Source organism: Haliotis rubra, unplaced genomic scaffold, assembly GCF_003918875.1.
Source record: "Haliotis rubra isolate DU_JTF1 unplaced genomic scaffold, ASM391887v1 Scf774, whole genome shotgun sequence".
In the NCBI taxonomy this organism is placed as follows: domain Eukaryota; kingdom Metazoa; phylum Mollusca; class Gastropoda; order Lepetellida; family Haliotidae; genus Haliotis; species Haliotis rubra.
Window position 1 is genome coordinate 85479 of NW_025767495.1, and position 23572 is coordinate 109050.

A 23572-nucleotide genomic window follows, 5' to 3' on the forward strand; every position below is an offset into this window, starting at 1 on the left:
GGTCCCTCAGAGACGGCGTCTGCGTTGGAGCCTTCGAAGGCTCGGGACCTCTTTGTCAAGGCCGTGAAGCGCTGCTCCATCATCTCCATGATATGTTGGGAGAACTGCTGCATAACGCCCCCGTGTTGAAGGTCTACGGTGGTAGTAGCTGCGCTGCCCTTTCACGGTGATAGCGACGTGGCCCACAGGACGCTCATCTGTTGTCAGCGTAGATACCTCGGGTTGCGTGGAGATCTGCGCTGAAGTCACCGTAGCTGAGACTGGTCTTTTCTTGGGATGAACCTCTGGGATGATGATCGGTTGATCATCGTAGAGTCCCTGTTCGTCATCGGGACAATCTCGCGGTAGAAAGTCCTTGTAGTCTCGCGCAGACGTCCCCGTAGAGTTGGTCGTCATCTGAGGGGTGTGAAGCCTTCTCTGGGTAGAGGATGGCTTCCTTTTCATCGTCTGCGATGATTGTAGAGCTGCCCTCTCTGCGTTGATAGCGATATGGTCCAGGGATCGCTCATCTGCCGACCTCGGACTGCGTGCTGTATCTCTGGGATTATCAGCAGCGGCTCATCATGAAGTCATCTCACTGCCATCGGGACGATGTCTGTGAGGCTTCATTCTGCGTAGAGGATGGCTTCTTCTTCTACGTCTGCGTTGAGGGGTTATACGCTGTAGAAGCCAACGTAGTAAGTCGTCTGACAGCAGTAGACAGCTCGTGAGGGACTCAGCCTGTTTATCCATGACTTGTAAAGTCACCTGGATTTGTCAGTAGTACGTCTAAGTACAGAGAACAATTATTTATTAAATTGAATTTCTATTAAATGCTGATAAAGATTACAGCTATAGCTGGATGTACATGTTGTTGTGCAGCTAGGGCACAATCAACGCGGGTCTGCAGCAGCGAACCTAAACCTACAACGAAAATAGGATTTCATGAAATGTAAACAACTGAACAAACACAGACAATTCCATGAATAAACAGTGCTAAATACGATTAAATATCAAACCATATTGTTGAAGAATACTAACTAAACCTCTATAAAAGTAGAATAGAGGAGAATAACTTCAGTAATTAAAGCTTATAGTGCCGTATAGGAGACACAGGCGCTCTCACAACCTGCCCACAGGGCGAAGAAGGAGAGAGTGAAGCATGGGAGTACGGTGGCACCGCTTTCCCGCCAAAACGGCCACACAGATAACTTGTGGTGAGTAGGGATTTTACGTCTGTATTCATTGAAGGGAGCTTCAATAGGAGATACAAGTGTTCCACTAACGTTCGCAAGAGGAAGGAGACAAGCATGAGTCAGGATAAGGAAAAATTTTGTTGTTTAAATAGTTGCAGTTTTCTTAGTTATCAGAAAATTGAATGGAAATCATGTGTATGTAGCTGAGATAATTTCCCAGCAGGTAGATAAGTATTGAAAGCAATTCGACCAAAACTAAATTTATGAAAATTATTCTTGCAAGAGTTAATTCACATGCAAGTGTAGGGGAATTTCACTAATGATGACTCACTTGTGGCCAACTACTCTATCTCATCTTACGACAAAGCAGATCAGGGCGTTCTGGAGGAGTCAGAGTTGGGGTTGTTGGGGCTGGCAGAGGAAGCTTTGAATCTCAGTGCTTCGAATACACTTTTGTGGATAAGATTTCTGCTTTAAAAATCCTCTTCCCAGATGCCATGCCGCAGTTGTCGTATTAGGAGGAATGTGCAATGGAGATCCAGCGTCCAGAATCTCCATTGGTGCCAGTCAAATCGCCCCAGCTACAAAATGCCCAGCAAATTTGGTCAAATTGACGGGGGGGGAGTCAAATTTATTTAAATAGGTTAATTATATGCCATAAATGCATAGTTTTTGTCAACTTCGATATTATATTCTTCATATATTATATAGTGATATTTCTGATAAATGTTTCATTAGTAAACAGATAAGAGCGAAAATAATATTCCTGTAAAAACAACACTGTAATACCAATTATTTGCATGTTATTAATGCTTTTGTCAAGAATTACAAGAATAAAATAAAATGTGTGTATAATATGTTTATTGGCCGTAAATAGATAGTTTTCGTCAACTGGAATGTTATATTCCTCATGTAGAAGTTATTAGGAAATCACATATCTTTCTTTCAGTTTAACCTTTTTAACTTTCTTCTGTATGGCAGGATGGTACATGAATGCGGCTCACTTTTGACAGAATAAGATACACAGTCAAACTGTTGATATATTCAGGACACTATTTAAATTGTATAATCAGTCATTATATGTTTTGTCTAAAGAATGTTAAATTCTGACATAGAAGCCGGGATCTTTTATACATAGATATAGATATATACTAATCAGCATACCAATGTCGTCTTTTTCCGACGTCGCAAAATACATAAAACAAGCAATGATGTCAACTACAATGTTGTAATCTTTTCAGTAATTTCATTACATTTGAAGATATGGCTTGTACTCTGTTAATAATGATGCAAACTTAGTCAAAATGCATCTACACAAACAGGAGAATATGTGAATCTAAAGACTATTTTACATATAGAATAGGGCCATCCAAATCGCTATTACGTGCTTTCTCATGTAGTACATTGTCATCTTTTCTCATAAATTGTGCGAACTATCCCTCACATTGGGGAACTTTGTATTGGAATAGTTTGGTCGACAGTGAACAAACCATAACGAAAATATAGCGTCCGAGTCCACAGCAAATTCTGTCCAAGTGATCTGAGTTACATTGACCCAGTGTTAAGCATAGCGGAGTTATGTCCCCTTATCTTTATACGTGTATGACCTTTCTGTCGTCGTTTGACTTCATAGAAGAAAATCCATTTTCGACATTTATTGCGAGTCAATTTTAAAATTGAGCGTATAAAGTTATGCAAAAGCACACAAACCCATTTCATATATATTTATGTCATTCAGATATCAGGCTGTATTTGTTTGCTCACACTTTCCGCAAAGGTGCCAAATTAAAAATATCGTAGCACAGTGCTTTTGTCAGTGCACGATAAAAAGCAACGAAAAAATTACTGTTTTTTAACGCCATAACAAAAGTTTTGACAACATTTAGCAGTGTTTATTTCTCAAACCGCAGAGGTATTTGCACTTATATTTATGCCAACGGATAGGAAATTTATTATTCTACATTTTTGTGTAATTTTATAGCTGTACACAGATCCAGGACCACCCGAGCGCAATTCCCGCACAACTTACTTCTCAAACCGTATGAAAATGTGCGCCTGAAAAAAAAACACTCGGCATCCAATGGTTAAGCGATTTATGGATTTATAAGCCAACAATACAGCTGGCCCGGCCTGGCCCGAGTTTTAAGGCCATCCCGTGTTCTGTCACTAACCCCTCGTTATAGTGAGACGTTGCCCACGACATTGCCCATTATTTTTGTAGCCATAAATTAGAACAAAATATTTTACAAAGCGACGTTGCCCAAGATGTCGTCTTTTTTATGCGACGTCGTTCGTTTTTCACACGCCACGCGATGGCAGTTATAGGACACCATAATTATGTTAACGATGAATAAATATACATAAACTCATTATGACAGTAAGGTGTAAGTGTCTCCGAAAGAATGACTATTAACTGCCATAGCTGCCATAAAGTCAACATGTTTTGGTGCATGTCGTTTGTGTATACTGTGAATTCTAATTCTACTTAGTATGTAACACGAGTTCTGATTGGTCAATGCTATAAATTTCCGACCGTATAATCCTCACTCCGGCGCAGTGATTACTTAGCATAACATCCTTTGTGTCAACAACATAATACCAGTAAAAGAAAACAGAATTTTCCCAAACAACAAGCCCTGGATCACAAAAGAAATGAAATCTTTATTAAACGAAAAGAAACGAGCATTCATGAAGAAAGATAAAATAAAACTCAAATGCATACAGAAGGACATCAATCTCAAAGCTCGTGAGTGTAAACTAGCGTACAAAGAGAAAGTTGAGAGACAGTTTCAGCAAAGCAATCTGCAACAAGCCTTGCAAGGCGTGAACACGATGATTGGTAAGAGCAGGCGACGACAGACAACCAACACCGGGGATAATAAAACCTTTGCTGAGGACCTCAAAACTTTCTACAGCCGCTTTGATTGTCACGACTTTTCCAATGAGAGACCTCAAGTTGGTGAAGTCGTACAGGATAGTGAAAGTTGTATCCATATATCAGAAGCTGACGTCATTCAAAGCTTCTCCAGAATTAACATCAGAAAAGCAAAAGGACCTGACAACCGTGACAGCATTGTGTTGAAGGAGTGCAGACTTCAACTGTGTACAGTTTTCACTAGATTGTTTCAATTCTCAGTGAATACACACGTTATTCCTTCAGTCTGGAAAACATCAGAAATTGTACCAATTCCTAAAAAGACACAACTTTAAGAACTCAACGACTACAGGCCAGTTTCTCTCACATCTATAGCAATGAAGTCGCTGGAACGCATCTTGTTGAGACATCTCCGTCAGGAAGTTGCCGACATACTGGATCCGCTTCAGTTCGCCTACAGGTCAAGGAGAGGAGTTGTTGATGCCACACTGTCAATCCTTAATAATGTCTATAAACATCTAGAGACACCTAAGTTATACATCAGGATCCTCTTCGTTGACTTTTCATCTGCGTTCACCTCATACCTCATCAAGTGGACCGAAAACTTTCTCGTGGACAGACAGAAGTACGTGAAGTTAATGAGGCTGTATCGAGTAAACGGACCACCAACACTGGTGCACCACAACGCTGTGTAATATCTCCTGTTCTTTTCACCCTCTACACTAATGATTGTGCAAGCTCGAATTCAATCTGTTCAACTGTAAAGTTCGCAGATGATGCAACAATTGTCGGCAAACTGAACGACACTGATTTTGAAGAACTGTATAAAGAGGACATTAATCATTTTACGACTTGGTGTGCAGAAAACCACTTACTCTTAAATGTCACAAAAACAAAGGAACTGATAATTGACTTTCGGAGTAAACCCATGGAAATGCTTCCCGTGATAATCAACGGTGAATGTGTTGAGACAGTGTCAGAGTATAAGTATCTGGGAACCTTCATTGACTCTAAGCTGAACTTGAACTCTAACACTGAAGCCCTATACAAAAAGTGTCAACAACGTCTTCATCTCATGCGTAAACTGAGATCTTTTAATGTTAACCCATCTGTGATGTCATCTTTTTATGTAGCATTTATTCAGAGTATTTTAACATTTTCCTTCCATTGTTGGTACGGGTCTCTCTCAGTTCATCTCAAATCTAAAATAGACAAAATTGTTAACACTGCAAGTAAAATCGCTGGAGTCAAATTTGAATGTTTATCATCAATATATGAGCGGCAAATCGTGAATGAAGCTGTCAAAATTATATCTGACCGTACTCACTACTTAAATTCGGAATACAACCTCCTCCCTTCAGGCCCCCGCTACAAAGTTGCAATTGTGAAAACTAAGAGAGCCCGTACATCCTTTATTCCAAGTACCATATCTCTTAAACAAATGTGAAGATACCTATATCAAAGAATGATGTAAATATGTTTGGTATCTCTCTAATGTGTCAGTAGCTCTGCTGATGTAACACAAATTCCTGAAAAGGCATTAAAGTATTAATTTATGACAATACATATTTATTCAACAAAGGGGCTGCATCGTTTGCTCTCTCTCCATAAGGCTTCGATGACAGCACGTGGAACCGTACAACCCATGTAAACAAAGGATCGCTACACAAATGGAAATAGTGTTACACGTTTTAGGATATTTTCTCAGTGAAACTAAATGGTGTTTAATTAGATGTGTAGACTCATCAAAGATATAAGAGTTACGAAATATGTACATTATATTGAATGGACTGTGTAAGAGGTGACGATTCGTCACACCTTTCTGGCCTGTGGCAGAGGTACTATGCTGGCTGGCCGCATGAAACTCTGGGTAGGGGAGTGCGTATAATCAGCATCTTCGGTCGTGGAAACCGATTCACCAATACCTTTGAATGTATCCCTACACTATTGGTGTGACGCTGTTTTTCCCAGGGCATTATCATTTGCAGAAGCCCTAGGTCAATTTACTCCCCTATCCCGCTAAAATGGATGGAATTTGTGTTAGCACTTTAGCTTTGTCTGAGATAATAGTGGATGGTATCAAGAATTTCCGGTAAGAGTTCCTCCCGTAACACCCGCTTGAAATGTATGCTATTTATTAGGATTATTTCGAGGGTTTAGGGTTAGGTTTGGGGTTAGATTTTAGGGCTAGGTATAGGTTGTTTATGAAAAACATAGGCGTATCTTCTTTGGCATATAATGTCATATATTCGACCCCAAGGTTTGTTTACAGTAGTTGTCTCGTCGCATGGGTGACGTCATAAAGCGTGACGTCACGACTTTGTGGGTAGGTTTGGGCGTGAGTGAGAGAATAAAAGATGGCGAACTACACCAACGCTTTGCTTGTCTGTGATCCCCAAAACACGGGCGTGCAGCAAGGCCAGAAATCCTCCATACCTGTTATACGCTTGTAGGGCGTCAATCCTACATGGTGGAGATGCAAAGGTAAACCTTACACTCGGGAAAAGTCGTTTCAAATATGAATATTCTTGTCATTATACCGTGACCTTGATTGTCCTTGGCATTCGGCGTGTCTCTATCCTATGACTGGTTCGACCAAATCTTCAGCGATTTGGATTCGTGATACAAAATGTCTCAAGTCTACCGTCACTGCTTTCTTACATCTGGAAAACTACCCAGTTTCAAGAACTGAATTAATAGATCTACTTGGACCCTAAATCGGCTGCAAAATACGACGGCAAAATACAGCTGTGAACCTTTGTTAGAATATCTGTAACGGAGATTTAACATCCTATGGTCACCACAACTCGCAGCTCGCCTTGTACCACATGCATCCTGTTCAATCGTATGGTCTTGTGTAGATATCCGACAGAAAAGAACTCAGATGTAATCCAAAATTTTGCTGTTAGCAAGATTTCTATCAGGATATCAAAATGGCAGTTGAGTATAACATTATCAGTTGAGGGAATTTACTGGTCTATCTTCTGAGGATGGGGAAAAGTATCTGAATGACTTTGAAGCTTACACTACTTTGGCTCAACTTCAGGGGCCAGCTAATGATGCACGTAAGGTTGCTGCATTTCAACTCCATTTCGACGGTCCTGCTGCCACATTGTTTATGTCCCTACCACAAACACGCAGATTCAACTGGTACAATGTTTGTTCTGCCTTTCATACCAAGTATATTGATTTTGACATGAATGACAACCCTGCTATCATTGCCGAGGCCGAACTTTTTGCAAACATGAAATTAAGAGAAGGTCAGCCTATAGAAGTTTTCCATTCAGAAATTCTTGAAAAGGGAAGGAGATTAAACAAGTCTAACAGGGACATATTGGCTAAATTTGTTGAGGCCTACCAGAAAGATTGGCTTTCTATGTACGAGCTGGACACCCTATCAGTGACCAGGCAGCCCTTAATTCAGCCAAAATGGGAGAGATTTATGGTTACCGTTCTGATACAACAATCTTCCCACAGTATCCAACTAGCCTCAATAAACATCCAGCCAATGCAGGTGATAGCACTCAGGCTATGGTTTTTCAGCCAACCCTACCATATGTTGCTTCAGTTGGAAGATCAGAAATGGATACACTAAGGGAAGAAATACAGAAGCTGTCTCAGACTGTACATGAACTTCAAGTTAGTACACAATTACAACCAAACTCAGCTCTTCACTTTCGGCCAAGTCATAGATATCAGGGACCAAGAGCTGGATTAACAAATCAGACACCCAGCACTGATAGCTGTTTCAAGTGTCAAGGAACTGGCCACACTAAATCACAGTGTAACTCACCAGACTGACTGACTGACTGACTGAGTTAAGTTTTACGCCGCTTTTAGCAATATTCCAGCAATATCACGGCGGGGGACACCAGAAATGGGCTTAACACATTGTGCCCATGTGGAGAATCGAACCCGGGTCTTCGGAGTGACGAGCCAACGCTTTAACCACTAGGCTACCCCACCGCCCCTTACTCACCAGACAATCTCAGGGGACGATCGGATCTCTCTTGCCAGGTTTGTCACCAAAATGGTCACTCAGCAAGGAAGTGCAGGCTTGTGACTGTCAAAGACATGGGACAGCGAAACTAGACACAAGGAAGCAACTAAGGCGCGCACCCTTGGGATCTGCGAAAGCGCCAATTCCAATCATGTTCAATCAGACTCTATTTTGTTTACAACTAGCAACAGTCAGAATTCAGATAAGTGTATTGTCCAAGAATCAGCCAACAGTTCAGAAAAAGACAATTGCTGTTCTTCTCAGTCAGAGCAATGTGACAGCGATGCAGAAGAAAATGAACCCATCCGTAAGACTTTCATGTTTATGCCTGTTCATTTTTCCTCCCTTGAAGTGTCAGCCTTGCTTGACTCTGGAAGTGATATTAACATTGTGTCAAAGGAGTGTTATGATCTCATCTCAGATTGTGACAAGAAACCAATAATCCCAGCTGGGTTTGAATCAGTAGTTCTTGCCAGAAACGAGAAAGTTCAAGTATTGGGGACATCGAGATTGAAGATTTCAACTCCTCATGGCAAACATTTTGTAACTGTTCATGTGTTATTGTACTTGACTTCAGCCAATGCAAAGTGAGGAAATCAAGTGCCAAGATCAGATGTAGAAAGTCATTTACAGCTCCAGCAAACTCAGAAATTGTGACCCATGGTAAATTACCTGCTACTATTGGTTATGGTGTACAGGGCATATGCACACCAACAAAAACTATTTTAGGAAAGGACCTCCTAGTCGCAAAGACAGTTGTTTGTTGTCCTTTGAACCACAAGGTACCAGTGAAGTTGATTAATGTCACAGATAGTGCTATTTCCGTTGACAAAGGTCAGATTCTAGCACTATTTACAGCTTTTGACAGTACTATTGAGATCAAATCTACTGAAGAGGAGAGCCCTTCTTGTGCACATGCTACTTTATGCAGCCCACCAGAGCAGACAAATACGGACATCAATGAACAAATACAGCCAAAGGGGAGTTCCTTATCTGAGCTTGATAACTTTATCTCAAATTTTGAGCTGCCCAAGGATCTTGCTGATGGACAGACAAAACAGCTTGCAGAATGCCTATACGATTGCCAGGACATCTTTGTGACACCTAGGAATTCTTCTTTGGGATTGACTCACTTAGTTGAACATAAAATTCACTTAAAACCTGATTATGTTCCAAAGCATCAGCGGCCTTACCGCTTACCTCCAGACAAGAGAGAAGTGCTGAGACATCAGCTAGATGAACTAGTTCAGCAAGGTATTATAAGATTTGTGGATGAAACACAAGATCTTCCTTTTACCAGTCCTATAGTGTTAGTAACTAAGAGGAACAAATCTAAGAAAGGACTTGTTCCGGGCACAAAGGAAGCGAGTTTAGCTCTACAGATTTTGTTGTGACTTCCGCTACTTGAATTCTCAGACACAAGATTTCTGGTACTCCATTCTAGATCTTCAAGAACTGACTGAATCATTTACAGAACGGAAACCAAATTTCATAACTACCTTGGATATGTCATATGGATTCTTTCAGATGAAGATTTCTCCTGACTCTGAAAAATACACAGCCTTCAGTACTTGTTTTGGTACATATCACTTCCAAAGGTTACCAATGGGACTTTCTACTGCCCCAAACAGTTTCCAGTTACTTATGGACAAAGTTTTGAGAGGTTTAACCTTTAAGTCTGTACTGTGTTATCTTGATGATGCTGTCATCTACTCTGATACTTTTGATAGTCATATATCTGATCTGAAAGAAGTCTTCAACCGTTTCCGATCAGCAGGACTTAAACTTGGACCAAAAAAGTGTACTTTTGCTCAGCACAAATGTATATACCTAGGTCACGAGATATCTAAGGATGGGATCTGTCCACCCCCAGAAAGACTGAAAGCTGTAGAAAACTATCCTGTTCGCAGAAATGCTAGCGAAGTGAGGAGTGCTCTTGGCCTATTCAACTGGTTCAGGAAATTCATTCCTAAATACGGTATCTTGGCTGCTCCACTTAACAAACTCATGAAGAAGAATGTTAAGTTTGAATGGACTGCTCTGCACCAAAGAGCGCTGATGACATTAAGCAATCACTCTTGAAATCACCAGCTCTTGCCTTTCCAAGGTTTGACTTGCCATTTCAACTTGCTGTGGATACCTCTAGTAAGGGTATAGGCTACATGTTGTATCAGATTCATCCAGCTAATGAATTTCAAAGTGACACTTCAGAGAAAGAAAGAGTTAAAACAGTGCGTTTTGGTTCTAAAGCTTTGTCCCCATGGCAGAGTGCTTATGGACCCACCAAACTAGAACTTCTTGGACTTGTCACCAGCATCCTTGATTGTGCCTCATATCTCAGAGGTAGAAGATTTAAGGTTGAATGTGATCACCAGGCCCTGAAGCCATTGTTTCAGAAACAGATGAAGGGAGCCATTATACCTAACGATGGCTTGCCATTCTACAGCAGTTCAGCTTTGACATTGAGTATAAACCAGCTCAGCAGATGGTGGTACCTGATGCTCTTTCAAGATGTTTTCCAAATGATGCTGACAGCACATTTCACTCAAGCCCAGAAGAATCAGATCCTTATTTTCCATATATACCAGATGATGCTGGAAAAATTACATTTCCAGATGGACAGGATTTACGGGATTTACTACAGCATCCAGAAGTGAATCATGTAACAGCACCCTCCATCAGCAAACTTCTACCATTGGTTCATTCACAGGACGAGTATGATGCAGATACTGAGGACCTTGACTATATCAAAGTTCCCATAACACACACAAGATACAAGAAATCAATGCTTAGGAGATTGGTAAAGTGTACTAAACCCAAGTCTGTTGAGAGTGATGGAAATGGTGAGGAAAATTTCACAAAATCTGTAGACAGCAGTGCTGCAGTGGTTGAGCGTAGAAGTGGGTTTAATTCCTATGAGTTGATAAACAAACCTTCCAGCACCATAGAGAGTGACCAGTCCAGCTCTGATGATCAAAGATGCCCAGATAGTGATATAGTTTTAGATAAGGACAGCAACACTTGTATCAATGTATCAACATCTTTTGTGTCATTTGAAATCTCTACCCAGACTGAGACTGAAGAGTCATCTACTTGTGTCAGGAATGTTGATGAACTTCTTACAAAAAGTATTGAACTGTTTGATCATGGACTAATCACTGAAAATACATTAGCTGAACTACAAGCTAATGACCCAGATTTGAAGCCAATTATCAGACATCTAACAGAGGGATTGTTGCCTGACTCCCAGAAACAAGCCCGTAAGCTGCTGCTAGAAGTTGCAGACTACAGCATGATCTCTAATCTTCTATTCCACTCTCAGACAGCAAAGAGTAAGAGAAAAAGAAATCCCCAACACTACCAGCTTGTTATTCCAAGAATTCTTCAGAAACCTGTTGTTGAACTACACCATGACTCTCCATTAGCAGGCCATGGAGGTATTGTTGACACAGTGGATCGACTGAGAGACAAGTATTATTTCAAGAGACTTGGCCAGATTGTTGCAGATTATGTTAAGTCCTGCCATGCTTGTCAAGCTCGTAAAACAACAAAGGTGCCAACACATGCTGGTGTTGTCCCACTTCCTACTCCAAGTGCTCCTTTCCAGGTTTTGGAGGTTGATTTATATGGATCACTTCCCCTTACACCTCTGGGAAATACTTATGTGTTTACAGCCATAGACATGTTCAGCAAGTTTGTAGTTACCATACCGATGGCCAACAAGGATGCCCTGACTGTAGCAAGTGCTCTGTTCCAGTTGTTTACTAGATATGGTGTGTGTGATACTCTGGTCTCTGACCAAGGTAGTGAGTTCATATCCAGAGTAACTAAGGAAGTTGTTAGACTTCTGTGTGTACCTCAGCAGTTTACTCCAAGCTTTACTCATCATTGTCTTGGTGCAGTTGAGAGAAGTCACAGAACTCTTGCTGAAAGATTGACCCCCTATGTCAAAAACAACAAAAGAAATTGGGAAGAGTTTCTGCCAGCTGTAACCTTCTCAATGAACAACAGTGTAAACTCATCTTTAAAGTACTCACCTCATGAAATTATGTTTGGAAGCAGACCAAATTTCCCACTGTGTTTTCCCAAGAACACAAACTTCGATTCTGTGCCTGTAGATTCACATGTCTACATCAAGAAACTTCTGAAAACTCTTGATGAAATCAGAGATAATGTGAAAACAAACATTACTGCAGCAAAAGAGAAAATGGTAGAACTCACCAGAAATAAGGAAAACCCATTAAAACTTTTACCAGGTGACTATGTGTACTTATCTAAAGACCCTATTGGTTCTGGCAGGAAAATTCAAGATCGGTTCTCTGGACCATATGTGGTTGATAGTATATCAAGCCCACATTTAGTGAACATTCGTGATCCACAGAAAAAGCATAAGCAATCACTAGTTGTTCATATCAACCGACTGAAGATGGCCTATGTTCGAGAACCTAATCCATCACCATACTTTCTTGATGGAGTAGTCACCAAGCCTGTATCAAGAATGGATTCAAACCAGATCCAGACCACAGATAAGGATAAGGTCTTGAAGCTGTTCGTCCCATTCATGTCAGGCGAAAACCGTCGAGATACAGAGACTCTAATCATGTTGACCCTCTAGAAATTAGTGGCTTTAGTACTGTGGATAGTGACAGTAAAGGCTACCTTAAAGTCAAAAGGGTTTTGGGTCAGAGACTTGTAAACAATCAGAAGCAGTATTTAGTGCATTTAGTTGGAGAACCAGCCAACCAGTCCATTTGGGTTTCTAAAGCAAACCTAAATGCTAAAGCCTTAAAGTCCATCACTGAGAGACCACCTCCTGTGATTTGATGTGGTACATCCAGCAACTAAAGCCAGAGACATTGCTGAAATATTCAGTTAAATATTAGCTAAATGAAATAATCTGCACCACTTGTTAACAAGTTCAGTTCTATTCACAGTTAAAACAAAATCAGTATTATAGTTCAGTCAAATGGAAAGGTGTTCCTAATCTGTAAGAATGGTATTCTTTTCATGTTTCAGGTTATCTGTATGAATGTTACTCATGTTATATTTTTAACACCCATGTTAGTGTCACATCACAATGTAGATGGTTTTCCTACTTGTACTGACAGTCCTTAACTTACTTGATCTTAGTAACTCTGAAGATGTCCTTTATACATGATAGAAATTTAACCCAGTTCTATGAGGTAGTAGTACATGTGATATATTGTGTTTGGAACATCCTATTCTGCTTGTACAAGTGTGTATGTATGGAGTATGTTAGTAGGTCCTATTTTAGTTAAATAGTTCCATTGTGTGAATGGGTTTGACTGTAAAATCAGATAGAACAAAGTCAGTAAGTGTAGGGTTACACTGCTATCTACTTTTGCCATTGTAATATATGTATTGGTTATGGCATTATGTTGTGGGACCATACTATGATGTAGTTATGTAGTACAGTATGTTATCAGGACACTTGTCACAAGTATATTGGTGCCATCATGCATAAGAGTCTAAGACTAACATAATGTACATAGTTTCACACTCATCAATTTGAAGTTGTAGTCTGTTTTTGTTTGTTATTTTCACCCCCTTTGTCAAGTTGCAGTTATTGCAGGTATCATACAATGTCTTTGCTGCCATCGAAACATACAAAACAAACTATTTGTTGTATTACAATCAGCAAGTAATGTACCAGATCAGTTTTTATTACTTTCCGCAAGTATTAATGTTAGATTTCTGCTGTGAGCAGTTACACTCGGCATGGGTGATATTTGTAAACCTCATTACTTTTGGGCCAGTGATATTATCTGTAATTGTTCAGTTACACTCAGCATGTGTAATGCCTGTCAGTTTACCCATATTCTAGGCAGTAATTCAAACATTTGGCCTACATTTGTTTGGTTTTTAATTGTCCATTTTTAATGTTTACCATTATACTTATCTTCATCTGTTCCAAAAGATGTCATACCTGTTAAAGTTATTTCATAATCTTTTCAGTAAAATCAGTTCCTCCATTACAAGGGTGTTACTGAGTAGTCTCACTCCAAGACATGGGTCTTAACGAGTAGTCTCCCTTGTATCAGTGCTAGACCATAGTCTGAATATTTGTGTTAGAGGACATGAATGTGTGTGTTGAATTATTAGCCAGTTTACCAGTTCCTGTTTCTGTGCATACTTAAAGTTTCACTATAGTAATACATTGTCACAGCCATAAGCATTAGTTTAGGAAGCAACATCAGTGTTCACAAACTTTGGAGTCAGTCAAAATTAAATTGTTGCCAATTTTCTTACAGCGGCCCCTATGTCATATATTCGACCCCAAGGTTTGTTTACAGTAGTTGTCTCGTCGCATGGATGACGTCATAAAGCGTGACGTCACGACTTTGTGGGTAGGTTTGGACGTGAGTGAGAGAATAAAAGATGGCGAACTACACCAACGCTTTGCTTGTCTGTGATCCCCAAAACACGGGCCTGCAGCAAGTCCAGAAATCCCCCATACCTGTTATACGCTTGTAGGGCGTCAATCCTACAATAATGATTAAAAAAAATACGGGGGTTACGGGCGGAAGTCTTTCCGAATTTCCCGCAGAATTCAAAACTGTGAAGTATATTTGTGTGCATGATATATTTAAATGTTTATTGTATAACAGCGCCTTGTTTGCGTCCATTACAGAATACAAACGGCTGTGAGTTGTGAGGCCGATACGTTTATTACTGGTCTATTTATTAAACAGCCTGAAAGAACATATAAGAAAGTATATTAAATGAAATGACATGTAATATTACATATATGTGTCAATCAATCACACATATCAAACATATGGTCATGCATTCAAGCGGACTAGTAATTACTTTTATAAGTTGTCTAATATTTAGTTGATATACGTTTAGGATTACGTTCAATACATAAACAATACATATACTCACAATAACACAGTGACCTGATAGTTCATGTTCAACTATACATATTTATAAAATATATTATATTTCAAGTAAACCAAGTCTGACTTACATGCCACAATACATTATATTTCTAATTATAGTAAACAAGAAACTGTCCATATATACAACATTTTATACAATATGAACCAACCTTAAATCGTCATAAAATTCCCCTGACCCTGGCTATATCTCTCCTTCAACAGTACAAGACAGCATCTGAGTTTAAAATCTGAACATTGTAGTTAAGCTGTGGCCAGCTTGGCCTATCAGTAAAACAATAGAAATGACTGAGAGCTGGAGCAAAGAGTGTTGAAAGCATGCAGTGTGACAATTAGTGGAAGTTAGACTGAGAGTTACAAGGCTTACTATGCAGAGCTATGGACTAAGAGTAAAATAAAGTATAAAACATAACTAAGATTCTTACAGGTGTTCTTATTGTTTAATAGAGTAAGTCATTAAGTGGAAACAATGCCATCCACCTTGATACTTAATATAATCTTCCTATCTAAAACCTATGTACATATATATATATTTGAGTCTGCCACAATTGGACTTCAAAGTGAGGGTAGAAGAGGAAGGCAGGTGCGTAGCTAGCCATTTTTTTCGTGTAAGCCCGATAGGTTACAAAGCGTCATATTTAGATAGTAGATTCTATAGAGCCCGTAAGTAGGTCACGGCATTTCGCGAGACATTACGTTGTTTAGTACTTCCGGTGACAAACAAAGTTTTCGGCAATGGCGATAACACTGTTACATGGGGCATGCCATTGATAATCATACTCGACACTCGCTGTGTGACTCATAAAACTATGTCATGTAACAGACTATGCCCAGACTATAAACGCACTAAGGCAATGTTGCATGAATAACACGTGGATACCTGCCAAACAGCTGCAGAGTTGTCACAGCGTCGTCTTCAGGCTGGCCCATTCATTAGTCGAGGTAAGTTTATTTGTTACATGGATTTCTTTGTTTTCATTTAAAGGCAGGCATAGTTTAAGCATGGCAGGCACAGTAAGGGTGGAGTAGACATGTGTGCAGATTGGTGAATCATTTGACTGCATTTAATATCTTACAGTGGGATTTTATTGTCCCCCAGGGGTCAACTATAACTCGTCCTTACAGTTCTTTCCTGGCGCCTTACATCAGAGTGGGAGATCCTGTTGCCTTGATCACTTTACCTCTGCAGCTCCATCCCCATCTCCTGTGGTGGATGGAAGAATTGAATGTTTGCGACGGAGTTTGTTTAGGGCCGTTTGTTCCGTCTTACCACCTGTATGTGGACGCGTCTCTACACGGGTGGGGAGCTCTTCTTCTTAATCAACAAGTGGCAGGGCGGTGGTCTCCCATTGATCGCGCCTGTCACATCAACGTTCTGGAGTTCAGGGCGGTGATGCTTGCAATCAGTCACTGGCAGGATGTCTTAGAGCAACTTCCCTCATGATCCGGTCGTACAACGCAGCGGTGGTTTGGCATATCAACAGGATGGGGTCCACGAGGTCTACTCAACTGCTGCAGTGGACCCAACGGTCTCTCCACATCTTGGTACGAGCCAACCACATTCCGGGCGCGAAGAATGTCATCGCCGATTCTCTGTCCCGACCGAGTCGTCCCTCTCCAACGGAATGGAAATTACATCCTCAGGTGTTCCAGACCTTTTGCCTTCTGTTGACGACTCCGACAGTAGATCTCCTTGCCACACGATTCAACCATCAGCTGCCTCGGTTTGTGTCACCGATTCCGGACCCTCTGGCTTGGGACCTCGATGCTCTAGCCATTCCGTGGGAGGACCTGAACATTTAAGCATTTCCGCCAGTGGCCCTTCTTCCTTGCATATTAGTGAAACTGTGCGCAACTCAGGGGATGACTCTGCTTTTGGTCGCGCCCTATTGGCCGGCCAGAAGTTGGTTCGTAAACCTTCAAGACCTAGCCAAACCAAATCCCGTGCCACTTCCCATTCGACCCGATCTCCTGGTACATCCTCACTCCGACCAGCTACATTGGTCCCCATTGACGCTCCATCTGCACGCTTGGAGCATCTACATCAGTCGTTAACGGCGAAGGGCTATTCTAAACGGGTGGCTACTGCCATTACTACAGCGCATCGTACTTCTACGAGATCACTCTACGATGACAAATGGAAGAATGTTGAAGCGTATTGCAGGAAGAAGGGTGTATCATCCCCCACTACGGCCTCCCTGCAGATGGTGGCAGAGTACCTTCAGCATCTCCGAACCTCCAGAAAACTCAAAGGTTCTACACTATCTACCTACCTGGCTGCTCTTAACACGGTTATTGCAGCGGCCTCAGGTGTGAAGCTGTCCACTGTCCCTGAACTAGTCTCACCTCCGGTCTTACAAACTTGCTGTCCAATCTCGGAAGTTCCAGCCTCGAGCTTAGGAGGATCATTCCGTTGTACTTGCTCATCTCTCGTCAGCTGATTATGAACCTTTGGAGGAGAAAGATTTCGAACATGTCTCCTTTAAGACCTTCTTTCTCTTGGCCTTGGCTACAGCTGCCCGTTTTTCCAAGTTGCATGCTCTTGATGTTTGAAAGGTCTAGACATGCGAGAGTTTTCCTTGGTTTGCGGTGGGATTTTCTCGCCAAGAATCAGTTACCAGGACAGCCGGATCGCACATTCACGATTCCGCCGTTGTCCACTATCTTGGGCCCAGATGTCACTGAGAATCTGTCCTTATGCCCAGTGCGTGTATTAAGGATATACCTAGCTGCCTCCCAGGATCGCCGCAGACTGTGTAAGAGATTGTTCATTCCATTGTCTACTGCCTCCACCTCGGAAGTCTCCCGTACTACCTTGGCATTTTGGATGCGAACTACGATCCTGCTTGCTTCTGCCTTTGCTGACCTACCTCCACCGTCGACAGCGAAGCCTCATGAGACTCCACCATGGCTCTTCACAGAAATTGTTCCCTGCAGAATATCATGGAGGGCTGTTTTTGGAGATCCGATACGGTGTTTGCTTCACACTACCTGAGGGACCTATCGGTTACAGAGGTGGAAGGTCTACATCAATTTGGCCCCTTGGTCCTGGCGCAGCAATTGTCATCGGCCCGTGTTCGCAGATAAAGCAATCCTTCCTTGGTCGGTTTTGCTCTGTACCTAATATAAGATATCGATGTAATCCATATCTTGGTACTATTTTCTCTTGGGCTTAGATCATTCTCACCTATGGGAATAGTGTCTGCACTGTCATAAGTTATGACTTGATAGACTGTGAGGCCAGTTTTGTGCTACATGCAAAGAGGATCGACACTCCGCTTACTGACCTCTACTCCCTGAGCAATTACGTCAGTGAAGTGTTGATTTCCGATTACCTACATGGTTTTCGAAGCGTTCTGCTCCTGAGTCCTTTCTCACCTTTGGTAAGTTAGGGAGATTGGTACTGAACATTAAACTAGTTGAGCAACCGAACTATTCCCTCTTTCACCGCCTTCCAGCATGTGTCTGTTGGGGGTAGTTTCGAAGCAGGGACTGGCCAGATTAATTCACTGGGGTCACCTGATAAATCGTGGGGCGGCAGGGCCTACTTGCCAAACTGCGTCCTTTTGCTTGTCAAAGGTTGTGGCCGAAAACCACATTAATTCGGGAGCGCCCACTCCCTAGAGTTTTTGTACTGTGTAAGCCAAGGGGTTACGTGAACAAACCCATCTCAAGTTGGAGTTTGCATATCAGGAGTTGGTGCTTTCTCCTGGCCTCCTTGGGTTATGCGTTTTGTCCTGGTGGTAGTACTGACTGACTGACTGAGTTTAGTTTTACTCCGCTTTTATCAATATTCCAGCAATATCACGCGGGGGACACCAGCCCATGTGGGGAATCGAACCCGGGGATTGGCGTGCGCTTTAACCACTATACCGTGAGAGGGTAGGATACCAGATTTGCATACCGTGAGATAGGATAAGTTTAAAAATTTGAAATTTTATTATAAATTGTATATTTATATACTTATCCTATCTCACGTGATAGGACCCACCCGACCTGCCTCACATCACAGATTACTGGAAGCTCCAAGACGAGAATGACAGGCACAGGTAGTCACATGATCATCTGAGCGAGCTCCACGCTTACAGAGTGATTGACAGGTGCTAATGTGGGAGTGGGGGCAGAGGCCAGTAAGATTTGATTCAACTTAGCCTACAGCACGTTTCCACACATGGTCGTAGAAGAAGAGGAGAGGTGCATACCGTGAGATAGGATGTATATAAATATACAATATATAATAAAATTTTCAAAGTTATTTTGGAATCTCACAAAAAATTTTTTTGGGTCAATATTTGTAAAGTTGTGCATAAAACATTTTATCAGGAACTGTTTTCGTAAATAAAGTATCTTGCAGTTGGAATTATCCAGGAGATAACTTTATGCGCAGTGAAATTCCAAGTGTAATTCTAAAAAAATAAATGTAATGAATTAAATACTAATTTAATAGCGTGTAAACAATGATGATTATATCCACACTTTGATTGAAGCCAATAGCTCTGAATAGGTATGTATTCTGTAATATGAGCCTGATTATTACAAACCCATTTAGCATTTGTTTATGGTGCAGCATGTTCAGGTAAACATAACATCCACATGTTTAATTTATCAATAATATCTTGATGTGAACATTGTAAGGAGCTGTTTACATTTTTTAAGTATATCATACTTGGTCTCACATGTGTTATGTATTTTTTTCAGTTGCAACAGATGCACATCTTTAAGAGGAGAAAGAAGGAGGAATAGATCACCACAATTACCATTGACATCAAGAGCAACACAAACTGAAACAGATCTTCAGATTTCTTTTAACATCTGGTGTTCAAGCAATACATTGCCAAAGAAGAAACAGCAAGTCACTGAAGTGTTGTATATTCAGTTATAAAACATATTAAAGTCCTACACATCATCCTTTGGACACTTGCTTGAACAGGAAATGCTTGTCATCAGCAAGGTGTTGTGGAACTTCTTGTGACATCTTGGGACTCTCGGATAATTCAGTGAGAATTTAGATGAGTGACCATGAAAATATTCCAGTTCATACTGTTACAGTATTTTTTCAGGTTTAGCATCTGGGAAATGCAAAGAATGTTTGATATGTAATGAGTAATTTTTGCTTTGGAATAAAATTGTAGAATAGTTCTAAAACTTGTTTATTGTTTTTTAAGTGTGGATAAAGCAAGCACAAATTGAATGGTTTGGAAGATTTCTGCTTTTAGCCATGATATTGATTTGACATTAAATATATAATGATGAATGTATGAGATTAGATTTTCAGTGTATATAACAAAGGTTTTCAGGTGAGAGAGTTGGGTTTTACGCTGCCTTTAGCAATATTCCAGCAACATCATGCTGGGGAGAGCAAAAATGGGCTTCACACTTTGCACCTTTGTGAGGAATTGAACCCGTGCCTTCAGTGTGACAAGTCAACAGTTTAACCACTAGGTTACTCTACTACCCCAGTTTCCATGAACAAACATGCTTACCAATGAAAATTAAACTTAATCAATGGCATAGGCATGTATTTCTACATGATATGGAGTTTTTGTTGAAATATGAAATTCTTTGTTTTTATTTGCTGTAAGATTACAACACTGGTTCATAGCACAATAACCAGTACTCATTATTCTTTTCCATTTTTTTAAAACATATTGGTCTAGGTGTATAGTGGAAAATATGGAATGTCAATTACCAACCTTGGCCTCATTGGCAGAATATTTGGAATATATAAGTTACTAAGAATTGGTGAAAAACACTATTTCATGACAAGTAATCATACTCATGCTGCTATTAGCCAGTGTCTGCAGAATCTACAGTAAAGACATAGTATATATGCACATTTAGTTTCCCCATGTATTGGTCAGTATATTTTACAATACAGGAAATGTCTTTGAGTGATTACTCCATATTTGAGTATATTTGGTCTTGCATTTTTGCCAATTGTGACTTGAAGGTGCTGTGTGCTGCTTCATATTTTGCTTACAGCACCGCAGAACCTCACCCCTGCATAATCAAGAACTAAGTAACACACATGTACTGTAGATCATAGTACATAATTCACAACATCCAAGACATCTAGTACAAAGTGTAATTAATATTGTCCAACAAACATTTTTTATATATCACTCCACTAAAATAATGTTTACATAATTTGATAAATAATTGTTTCATGATGAATATTCATATGGCTGAAGGTTTTCACATTTTTGTTTTGAATATCTGACAGTAGTAACCGAAATAATTAATATTTGTAACCATGCCATAGAGGTTATTTGTCGAGCTGTTGATTGATTTGTGACACTATGACTTCTTGTGTGAATAAAAACATCACCATACATGGGAAAGTTCATATATTTATAAAAAAATAAAAATAATGTTACCAGAACTGCTATTTATTCAAAATATCATTATCAATATATTTACAGCATGGCAAAGAAACAATTTGACACATGCAGATCCCTGTCATCTATCCAAAATAAAATTTATAATGCATTTTCTTTCACATTTGCAAAGCAACAAACAATTTATTTCTCGTATCTTTGAGTCATTCTGTCACCTGAACTTGCATACAGTCATCCCTTAGACTTGGAAGAGAGTAAAATTGTATGTTAAGCCTACCAACTAGTTTACACATGCATTTTACATTGCATAAAGCCAATTGTCTCCATTGATTATATCTGTTGAATAGTTCCTAACAAATATAAATATTGATATGTATAAAATAGTTTTAATTTGGAATAGTTACTGAAAATATTGCTGCAGCATAACAAATGTATTTAGAAAATAAATAACAAATTAAACAAACAAAATATTCTAATTTGGAAATTACATACTTTAATTGAAAATGGAAATGACAGAGTCAATGTGCCCAAATATGAATAGAACCTCAACTGGATAAAGTTGGTAACACATGACTCTTTTATGAATAGCAGTATATTAATTAATACTTTTATTAATTCAATAAACCATGTCATTGATTCCCGAAATATATTTTCTGACAAACACTGTCCGCCATATACTGAAAAGAAACACGTTCAGCGATAGAACTGCACTGGTTGTCAAAAATATATTATAGCTAAAGAAAGGTACTCATATGTTTTCGAATTGACTCATGGTGGTCAGTTGTCGTTAAGGAACCGATAATCCTTGAAGGAATAATAATTTTTCGATCTTTTTCGATCTTATTGTCCAAAAATGATCCAAAATGACAGCCAAGCATGGGAGTACACTTGGTCCGGTCTAGTAAGGTGATATTTGTCGGTCGCGCAATTTGGCACCACAACTGGTTCTTGAGTATTTTTTGCTTGTTACTGGAAATCTAGTAGCGGAAGTAGCGCCTCGCGAGACTTATGGGCCCTATTGAGGGCTTGCCAAGCCTTTTTAGCAACAACCATGTGTTAGCCTGGGCTTTATTATATTATGTTAGCTACGCCCATGGAAGGACATATATCCCTGTGGCACCCTGGGGGTTAAAAAAGACAAAACAGCATAATAAATGGGATTGTAAGTTCAAACAACTTACTCGCAACGGTCTGTTGACCCAACACTGTAAGATCATGAAACAAGATTTATGACGTCATCATGATGCGTCACCTGCTCATTTGACAACAGACTGGTAATATGGCCAGTAGTTGAGGAATCAGCGGGCCATTATCATTTGCAGCGGTCCGCTCATAATTAATGACAAAGACAGAGTGGTTCAGTGGACGGTGGTTGTCCTGAATTAGTCACTATAACAATAATTCCGTCCATTTTAGCTATAATACTGTGATTTATTCATCATTGTGAGATTTAGTCAGTGTGCACATAATAAACGTCTTGAAGTGTGAAAAGGGGACTACTTTTTCTGGCGATGGTGTAAAGGAGTGATATGATTAACATTTGACCTAGAGGAATTGTTACCTGGCCCCGGGATCATGAAAAAATCTTAAGTCTAAGATTTGCTTAGCACGAAAAAATCTTAAGTCTAAAATATTTGCTTAGCTAAGATTATAGATAAGACTGGATTATGAAACTCTCTGAGCAAAATCTTAGCTAAGATTAAGACTAAGACAGTTACCGTGACAATTTTAGAATGATGTTTCGTGAAGGCCGGTATTTAGACGCATATTACATTCAACTGCGACAAATGCATTACTGAATTCCTCATAAATTTTAGTATCAAATAAGAAATGGTCTTTGTCACTAAAACCAAGTGTCAAGGAGATGTGAAACGAAAGATATTGGGCATGAAAACGAACGCTGTGAGCGAAAGACAACACTTGTTCGAATGTAAAAAAAGAAAAATTCAGACTTTAAACTATATAGCATTTTCTCAAATTTCAGACACCCATTCGTCCATTCGTAGCATGCATAGGCTCAATACTTTTAGAACATATTGTACATGGAAATAGTATCGTAGCAAGCAATAGCAAATTAATAAAAGGTACAATACAGTAATATGTGATATGTTTATACGAAATTGTCAAAGTTTCTGTGCAGCGTGACGCCCATCTTCGATAATCTCCAGGGTATACGTTATGATAACTCTCCACTATGTAATGTATGTACGACTGACAAGCATAGAGGGTAGACCGGAATTTGTTTTTATTAGCTCTTAAGCGAC

At 40.0% G+C, this 23572-nt stretch overlaps 1 protein-coding gene and 1 long non-coding RNA gene across 2 annotated transcripts; both read left to right on the forward strand.

The window, feature by feature from the left end:
- The first annotated feature begins 6517 nt into the window (after positions 1 to 6517).
- LOC124260765 lies at positions 6518 to 9444 on the forward strand. The gene is made up of 2 exons (XM_046695082.1): positions 6518 to 6534; positions 8628 to 9444. The coding sequence occupies exons 1-2, from the start codon at positions 6518 to 6520 to the stop codon at positions 9442 to 9444; spliced, it is 834 nt and encodes a 277-aa protein (XP_046551038.1).
- A 6267-nt stretch (positions 9445 to 15711) lies between these two features.
- LOC124260766 lies at positions 15712 to 20109 on the forward strand. The gene is made up of 2 exons (XR_006894166.1): positions 15712 to 15912; positions 19669 to 20109. It is a non-coding gene; the product is annotated as an uncharacterized LOC124260766 (long non-coding RNA).
- Positions 20110 to 23572: the final 3463 nt, after the last annotated feature.